Genomic DNA, 9,672 nt, shown 5'->3' with positions numbered 1-9,672 from the left:
CCTGGCAAAATGCACCAACATAATGCTGGGACAGAGAATCCTCGAACAAGGCAATAAGATAGCGAAGGACGAGAAGGAGCCCCTGAAATCCTGGAAAGCACCCAAAATCACCTGGGTAAACGGAGTTCCTGGCTGTGGGAAGACCACCTGGATAGTGAGGAACTTCGAGATAAATCGTGACGTGGTTCTAACAGCAACCACGGAGGCCAAAAAGGATTTGAAGGAGAAGCTGCAGGCAAAGTACGGAGCGGCATCAACACTCAAAGTCCGCACCATGGCATCGGTCTTGGTAAATGGATTCAAAGAGCAAAGCGAGAGGCACTGCGAGCGCCTCATCGTGGATGAAGCTCTCATGAGCCACCCAGGATCGATAATTATGGCCGCGAAACTTGCTCATGCCAGCGAAATGCTCATAATTGGCGACGAAAACCAGGTGCCCTTCATCGACCGTAGTAACGCTTTCTCATTAAAGTACTCCCGCCCTAGCGTATTCCTCACTATCAGCAAACAACTGTTGTGCACGCACAGAAACCCCATGGACGTGGCGTATGCGCTCAACGAAGTGTATGATGGCATATACTCGTCCAACGTTCGGATACAGTCCCTGACCCTGAAGGACTACACTGGTGCCGAGATCCCTAAAGAGACAATTAACACCTTGTACCTTACCCATACCCAAAAAGAAAAGGCTCTCTTGAAGTCCTTGGGATATGGAACGGGACAGGGATCACGAGTGAACACCATCCACGAGGCCCAGGGTCTGACATCCGAATATGTGGTGATAGTGCGCACTACGGCCAAAAAGTCGCGTATCCACGACGAAATTCCCCACGCGATTGTTGCGGTGTCACGGCACACCATCAGCTGCATATACTACACCGACGACAACACGTTCCCCCGAATAGGACGGCCTCCGTCTTTGGAAGGGCAACTTTGAGCCCCAACATGCCAATTCGGGTGACCATCAGCTCGGTGGCCACCGTAGCCCTCCTCACCGACTCCTCATAACTGCTTCCCCGGACGGCAACCATGGTGTCGTCCGCGTAACAAATAATTACCATCCGGGGCAGCAGAACCGGACGAATTGCCCAATCAAAGCCCAGGTTCCACAGCAGGGGTCCGAGAACCGATCCCTGCGGAACCCCACAAGCCATACGCCTCTCCTGCCTCGCCCCGTCCTTTCCCTGATAGACCACTACCCTTTCCTCCAGGTAGTGCCCTATCATTCGGCGCAGGTACAGGGGCACCCGATGATATTGGAGCGCCTCCTCTACCACGCTATACGGCAGGGTGCCAAAGGCATTGGCGATATCTAGTGATACCGCCAATACCCCGTCGCTTTCCTTCTGCGCTCCTTCGCAGAAACTTTTCAGAGCACCAACGGCATCTATCGTCGACTTGCCTACCCTAAAGCCGTACTGGTGTTCCGAAAGATCAGGGCCCTGCAGAGCGAGGTGCTGGTTAATACGAGAGGCCAGAACTCTCTCCAGCATCTTGCTCACCTCATCAATAAGGACAATTGGTCTGTATGCCGAAGGAGAATCAGGAGAACGACCCTCCTTCCGCAACAGCACCAAGCGTCCCTGTTTCCATACTCTCGGGAACCGCCCCGCCTCCAGGCAGTCATTAAATAGCTGCCTAAGGTGGCTCCCGAGGTGCCTCAAGGCCAGCGCCAGGACTCTTCCCGGGACTCCATCCGGTCCCGGTGCCTTCTTGCACCGCCGCAGGTGGTTCCACGCTTCTCCTAATTCATCCTCTGTGAATGGAGGGGCTTCTATCGACTCTTCTCGCTCCCCGAATGATGGAATCGTCATAGTCGGGGGCGTAAAAGCTGGTGGTTGAGGAAAGAGTCCAGACACCACCCGATTAAGGAGCTCCGGCTCCATGGAGTTCATGGATGGGGCACTCCGCATCTTACCTCTGACGATGCGGTATGGCCGACCCCATGGATCCCTATTCAGGGTTGCCAGGAACTCCTCGCTGGCGGAGTCCTTGGCATTAGCGATGGCCACCTGGAATGCCCTTTTTGCCCTCTGGAGCTCTTTATATAGGCGATCCTCTTCCGGCGCGTCCAGTGGCCTTCTTCGGCGGCAACGGGTGTAAGCCCGGCGCGCCCGATTACTGTCGCAACGGAGAGCAGCAATTTCTTGCGACCACCAGTAAACCGCCTTCCGGGCTGGGAGGCACCTGGTCCGGGGCATCGCTGCATCACATACCCTCGTCAATGCGATGCGGAAACGCCTCGCCCTCTCCTCAACGTCAGTCAGCACCGGGGTGGCTGCGTTCCAGGCCTCAACAATGGCTCCTTCCTCCACCATTTCCCGGTCGAGGCGGGCTAGGGACCATCTCGGAAACACTACTCTCCCTCCTCCGGTCTGACTTTGAGGCAACGAGCAGGATGCGGAGACTCTCCACCGGATGTACCGATGGTCTGACAGAGTCTCCACGACCCAAAGCCACGACCCAGGCCCGGCCGGGAATGCCGTCGGGTCCCGGAGCAGTGTTTTTGGCTCGAAGCCGCAGCAGCGCCGCCCTCAGTTCTCCCTCGGTGACTTCGGGCGCGCCCGTAAAAGACGCGTCCGCAGCACCGATGGGTGGCGCCATACACGGTGGCTCCAAGCCATCCCTCCTGGGGAACAGAGTCCCCACCACTAACTCCAGTTGCTGAGGCTGAAGAGATTCAGTTAGCGGTGGGGCCCTGGGGCGAAGCTTACGCCTAACCATTTTGTATGGCCGGCCCCAGGGATCGGCGTCGAGGCTAGCTCTCCTCCTCCGCCAGATTCTTGGCTGTTGCCACTGCCACCTTCAAGGTCCCGACGGCTTCCCGGTAATTGCCGTACAGGCGCTGCTCCGCGTCTGCGTTCCGCTGACGCCGTCGTCTGCACCGGGTGTACTGGCGTCTCGCAGCCACGCAAGATTTGCGCAACTGCGCTATTTCGCTGGACCACCAGTACACTGCACCCCTCGGAGGCTGAGGACCGATCCGTGGCATGGCCGCGTCGCAAACTTGCAACATGGCCTGGCCGAGGCACTCGGCTTCCTCCTCACGTCACGTGCCCGGGGACAGCCCATCGAGGGCTGTCCCCGGGCACGGGTCGGCTCACTATTCGGGTAGCCGCCGGGATGGAGGAAACCTCGAACCGAATGTAGCGGTGATCCGAGAGGTTTTGGGCAGAAAATGGTAAGGGCCTACCGAACGGTCTCCTTGAACGCCGTTCTGCTCCTGGCGGGGATACTTCCCCTCGATCTCAGAGTTTGGGAAGCAGCCTCTCTGTATGAAGTGAGAAGGGGTGTTACTCTGCCGGAGCTGGGGGACAGGGAGGTAGAAAGAAGTGCCAAGTATGCCACACTACCACATCCGGCAACAAATAGAGACTACAAATTCACAAGCCTCACGGATCAGGAAGAAGTAAACAGGCACAACGATCAAGCAGTGAGAATCTATACAGATGGTAGCAAAATTGAGGGCAAGGTTGGCGCAGCAATATCCATATGGAATGATGTGTCTGAAACCAAAGCCCTCAAGCTAAAGCTAGATTCTCACTGCACGGTCTATCAGGCTGAACTTCTAGCAGTAGAAAAAGCGACCACCCTGATCCTAGAGAGCCAAGAGCAGACGTTCGGTATCTACAGCGTCTCCAGATCATTCCTCGAGGCGGTGATTGGTGGACATTCCCTCCACCCCCTAGTGACCAAAATAAGAGGCAATTTAAATAATTGCCACTCCCAAAATAAAACTGTTTCGTTATTTTGGGTGAAAGCCCACGCAGGGTTGGAGGGTAATGAGAGGGCCGATAAACTGGCAAAAGAAGCAGCGCTCAACCTCAAGCGCAAACCTGACTATGACCAATGCCCGATTTCATTCGTCAAGCGTCAGCTTCGAATAAAAACAATGGAGGAATGGAATCTGAGGTATAGATCCGGCGAGACAGCTGCAACGACGAAAGTGTTTTACCCAGACGCCATCGAAGCATACCGGGAAATCCGAAAATTGGAGCATACGGCACTACAGACGCAAATTCTAACCGGACATGGTGGGTTCTCAAAATATCTGCACCGTTTTAAGTGTAGGACTAGAGGTTGTTGGACTTCTGAGTCTCGCACGTTATCGAGGAGACCGCACTCCTGGCCCTGTCGATGAGCTCGTCTTTTGTTTCCTGGATTTTTTGAATCCTTTTGAGTTTTGAATCCTCATGGATACCAACACACCCGGGGAGGTGCAATGGTTATGTCGGACTCTTACCGACTAAACCCACGGTGTTCAAACACTTCGCCTGGTGACTGGGTTACGGGAACGCTTTCGCACACGACCGCGACCCAGCCAGCGGCGTCCGCTCCGGCGGACCCTTCTCCGGGGGCAATTCGTGCCCCCTCATTCGCCAAAGGCGCACTTAGAACACAAAGTGCGCCTTCCAGCACGAGGACCCACGGGCGGTAAATGTCCCCGCATCTATCGCCCGAAGGTCCTCCTTATGGGGGCAGGCGGCGGTCTTGTGCAAGCCGCCTGCGCCCGACTCTCCTGCGGCGGATCGGCTGGGAGTCCACGGCATCCTCTCTCAGCCGCTCCGCTGCCTCCTTCTGCGTCATCACGTCTTCGCAGAACGAGACTATCGCATCCCAAGACGTCTCACTGCCGGCCATGGCCCTGACCACAGCCGGCAGGGAGAGGTCTTGTCCCACTACCGCCACGAGTTCACCGCCCAGCTCGGGCAATCGGCAAGCGTATGTTGCGCCGTGTCCACAGCGCAGCCGCACTCGTGCACTCCTCGGTAGGTTCCCTACCGGCAATCTTGCACAGGTACTTTCCGAAACAACCGTGTCCTGAAAGCACCTGCGCAAGGTGGAAGGTCATCACCCCGTGTCTTCTCTCCACCCACTGCTGAAGCACGGGGCGAATCCCGTCAATAGTCCGCAGACCGGCACCGGGTGACTCGAGCCTCTCTCGCCATTGGCGAAAGAGCTCGGCCTGCGCTAAACGCCGCCACCCAGTGACCCTCTCCGGCGAAGGGTGTTCTCCCCGCATTCGGACCTCCACCCTTCGCTCGTGCACACACGCCAACACCTCCGCATCCAGGTCCCACGGGGGTGTCCCTGCCAACGCGCAGGCCGCCTCGTGCGAAATGGTGCGGTACGCTCTGATCACTCTTGCCGCCATGACCCGTTGCGGCCTTCGCAGCAGGGTCCTATTACGGGCGACAAGAGCGTCAACCGCCATCGACCGCACCACTCCTGTGTACAGGCCGCGGCAGCCAACGCCAGTTCCGCCCAAGTTAGGGAGGAGCCGACTCAGCGCCCCTGCAGCCCCGATGAGTTTGGGGGCCAGGCGCCGAAAGTGCTCCTCGAATTTCCATCGGCTGTCGAGGACGAGTCCCAGGTACTTCATCGTTGACTCGACAGCGATGGAAACTCCTCCCACCACCAGATTCGACCCAGCTGGAGGTGCCATCCGAGGCCCGTGAAAACACAAAGCCTCAGATTTGTTAAGGGCGACCTCCAGCCCCAACCGTCAGATCCGAGCCACAACTTGGGCCACCCCAGCGGTCGCCAACATGCGTGCCTCCCTAAAGGTACCGCCAGATTCTTGGCTGTTGCCACTGCCACCTTCAGGGTCCCGACGGCTTCCCGGTAATTGCCGTACAAGCGCAATCCGAGAGCGCCTCCTCATCCTGCAGAACCTCCCAGCCCGACACACGGCGCGCCAGGATGGAATCTGCGAACGTCACGTCCACAATGGACCCACCCCCGCAACACCTCTAGGCCCGTCATAACCGCCCACTCCTCGAGTGCCTCACCACGAGCATCGGTCGCCGGGGATCCCCACGCAGTAGACTTTGCGTTGAGATCTCCGACGACGAGTACCCGGCAAGGACGACTTCGGCCGATAAGAGCCCCGATCTCGACCAGGAACTGTTCGAACTCGACCAGAGCTCTGTTCGGCGAGAAGTACGCTCCGACCACTAAACGGATCTCGGCAGTGCAAAGCGCCCTCATGTGGCCAAATTCCAGGCAGCGGTAGCACCGCTGGGGCCGCTCGTCTAGCACCTTGACTTGGGTTGACACCCAGCCGACGAGCAGCCTGCCACCCTCAAGCACTTTCTTGGCTGCTGCCACTGGACAACGCAGCCACACTGTACCCAGGCCCCCCGCGTCTTGCCTGATTTCTCCCGCCAGCACTTGCTCTGGAGGACAATCGCCAACTTTCGCCACAGCGCCAACGACATCTCCTTTTGAGACCGAGTCATCAAGGCCCGCTATGCGCATATCAGCACATTTAACCGGCCTTGAGACTCGAGCGATCTCCTCGCTGACCACCTCCTTAAGCCTGAGGGCAAGGGCATCCGCCTTTTCGGCGCTGGAGGCGCCAGGCAGCTCGAGAATGCGTCCCCCAGTAGCAGCTTAAGCAGTAGGTAGGAGTAAGAGTAGCAAACGGTTCCCCTGGTTTGCCTTCTAGAACTTGTAATGGTAATAATACGTGATAGTTATCTTGCCCTATTAGCAGCTGTGGCTTATAATATTCAAGATTAAGTTGATTTTTAATTTGAGAAATATGTCCATATCGTGAAATACCTAAATTAGAGGTATCTTGAGCAGGTAAATTCAGATCGCTAACGCTATGCGCCGTAAGTGTAAATAGCTGGCCGTCTTTGTTGGATGCAGTGAAATTTACTATCTCGCTGTCGCATTCTAGCTCATTAGTGTCCCATGCGCCGCGCACACGCATAGTTTTTCTATGCCCGCGTAGCCCCACTCTTGCGGCTAGTTCCGAGTTCATTAGCGTTACAGTTGACCCGTCGTCGAGCAACGCGGCAGTTGTTACAGTTCCCATCGGTCCGTGTATTTGTACCGTTACAACCTTTAATAGTACCTGACGATTGTTTTCTTTAATGTGCGTTACTTGTTGTGCTTCGGTAGTGGGTTCGCGTTCAGAAGACTCGTGTAGGCCCGTAGTGTTATCATTTCCCGTACTGCTCTTCTCATAATGTAACAATCGGTGATGAGCCTGCCCGCAATTGTTTTTATCACAAGCAGGCGCCGGGCAAATATCCCTGTCGTGCTTCGTGGGTGACAGACATTTATAACATATACCGTACCGCTTTACGTGACGCCACCGATCCTTTTGTAGTGCCTTTTTGAATACTTTGCAGTCCGGTAGATTGTGTTTCGGCCCGCTGTAGCAAAACCGACATTTCATACCCGCGTCCGTGTTAGATTCGCTTTGTAATAACACATGAGATTTGTTTACATAGTTTACGGCATATTTTCGCTTTGAAAAGTTTTGATCGGCTTTGATGCTATTAATATTAATCGCGGTTTTTGTAGTTTTAACTGCTTCCTCTTTTAAAAAATCGGATAATATTACGAGTTTGGCTTTAGATCCGTCGGTTATAAGCGGATAGCTGTAGTCCGTCCATTTTGATAACAAAACCGTTGGGAACTTAGACAACACGGCCGACATGATATTCATGTTTTTTAGGTACTCATCTTCACCGATAGCGAGGACTGCTGCGACGAAATTTTGAACTTTAACGGAAAACTTGACTATATCCTTATGATATTCCTGTGCCATTGCTGGAAGCTTCTGGACATCTTGTACTATTCTAGTGATAATAATATCGGGGTTACCAAATTGTAGCTCCAGTGCTGACATTACTATGTATACCACCGGTGTGGTGGCGCTAATCAGCAGCGCCGTGACGGCTTCCTTTGCTGGTCCGCGGAGGTAACTACGTAGCCTCCACAGATTCTCCCTGGGGCTAAAGCTACATACTTTTGTGGACTCGTCGTAAGCTTGCTTAAAATAAAGCCAGTCCATGGGGTCGCCCTCAAACGTTGGTAGATCCTTCTGTGTGCTAATACGGCTTAAAAACTTATGTGTTTGTGCATGTGGTGCGTTGTGCTTAGCAATAGTTGCCATTTCTTTGAGTGCGCTAGCCAGCATGTGTACAGTCCCATCAGTGCCACCGCCTATAGCGGCGGGCGGGCACAGCTCGCCTAAATCTGAACCATCCTGCTGGACGGGCTGTGCTGACTGCTCGTGCTGACTGTGCTCTAACCATTTCTCTACAGAACTATTATTATTGCTACGCACCTCATGCTCCTCCGGTAGTGGACTGTATGCTTCCTCATCTAGTGCTGCCATATCAGCTTGCAACCTTTTCTCAATTAGCTGCATCTCAATACGCGCTTTCGCCTCCGCTGCCTCTAGTTCCAGCCGTGTCTTTCTTGCTCGGATGGATGCTGAACTTGACTTTCTCGACGTGCCATTGCGTGTAGAAGCCCTACTCGGTGCCACTGCGTGGCCGCTAGTGCTCTTAACACTAGTAGCTGGTTCTACTTCATCGAAAAGCCTTTTTCTAAGCTCCTCCTTTAGGGGTACCTGCTTTTTCACCTGCTTACATGTGTGCTGGCTCTGCTCCTGCTCCTCAACTAGGTCCTGTTTCTTCACAGTGTTCACCATATTTGGCGGTGGAGTTTGGAACATACCTTGCGATCCGGCTCGAAGGACCACTTGTAGGGGCCAGGGCAAGTGAAAACACAGGGTTTCTTTAAGTGACTTGGCTGACAGAACGTGTGTAGCGGTTGGCAAAGTTTAAACGATGCGGCTGCGGTCGGTTGCGGTGAACGTCTACAATTTGAACCGCCGCGGACGTCAGAATAACGGTTTGCCGCCCCCGCCACCTACGTTCCGTTTTTAGCACATTATTTATTAAAACCATAGACAATCATTTATTTCAGCTAAAATTATATAATATTAATTATTTATAATTTATTAATTAATAATTAACAAGAGGGCTTTTTGCGTCGCTAACACCCTCCTTCACCTTCGGAACCCTGCTCTTCCCCTCCTTCACCTTCGGAACCCTGCTCTTCCCGTCCTTCACCTTCGGAACCCTGCTCTTCCCCTCCTTCACCTTCGGACCCCTGCTCTTCCCGTCCTTCACCTTCGGAACCCTGCTCTTCCCCTCCTTCACCTTCGGAACCCTGCTCTTCCCCTCCTTCACCTTCGGACCCCTGCTCTTCCCGTCCTTCACCTTCGGAACCCTGCTCTTCCCCTCCTTCACCTTCGGAACCCTGCTCTTCCCGTCCTTCACCTTCGGACCTTCCCCTCCTTCACCTTCGGAACCCTGCTCTTCCCCTCCTTCACCTTCGGACCCCTGCTCTTCCCCTCCTTCACCTTCGGACCCCTGCTCTTCCCCTCCTTCACCTTCGGACCCCTGCTCTTCCCCTCCTTCACCTTCGGAACCCTGCTCTTCCCGTCCTTCACCTTCGGAACCCTGCTCTTCCCCTCCTTCACCTTCGGAACCCTGCTCTTCCCCTCCTTCACCTTCGGACCCCTGCTCTTCCCGTCCTTCACCTTCTGAACCCTGCTCTTCCCCTCCTTCACCTTCGGAACCCTGCTCTTCCCCTCCTTCACCTTCGGAACCCTGCTCTTCCCGTCCTTCACCTTCGGAACCCTGCTCTTCCCCTCCTTCACCTTCGGAACCCTGCTCTTCCCGTCCTTCACCTTCGGACCTTCCCCTCCTTCACCTTCGGCCCCCTGCTCTTTCCCTCCTTCACCTTCGGACCCCTGCTCTTCCCCTCCTTCACCTTCGGACCCCTGCTCTTCCCCTCCTTCACCTTCGGAACCCTGCTCTTCCCGTCCTTTACCTTCGGAACCCTGCTCTTCCCCTC

At 55.0% G+C, this 9,672-nt stretch overlaps 1 protein-coding gene across 1 annotated transcript; it reads left to right on the top strand.

Moving 5' to 3' along the window:
- The first annotated feature begins 3,178 nt into the window (after nucleotides 1-3,178).
- Nucleotides 3,179-4,438, top strand: LOC120635179. Its single transcript, XM_039906113.1, has 2 exons — nucleotides 3,179-4,034; nucleotides 4,326-4,438. Exons 1-2 carry the CDS (start codon nucleotides 3,179-3,181, stop codon nucleotides 4,436-4,438), a joined length of 969 nt encoding a protein of 322 aa, XP_039762047.1.
- The last annotated feature ends 5,234 nt before the right edge of the window (nucleotides 4,439-9,672 follow it).

The sequence above is a fragment of the Pararge aegeria genome, chromosome 26 (assembly GCF_905163445.1).
Source record: "Pararge aegeria chromosome 26, ilParAegt1.1, whole genome shotgun sequence".
Lineage (NCBI taxonomy): Eukaryota > Metazoa > Arthropoda > Insecta > Lepidoptera > Nymphalidae > Pararge > Pararge aegeria.
Note: the sequence above shows the minus strand (reverse complement) of the source record. Positions and strands in the feature narration are given on the sequence as shown.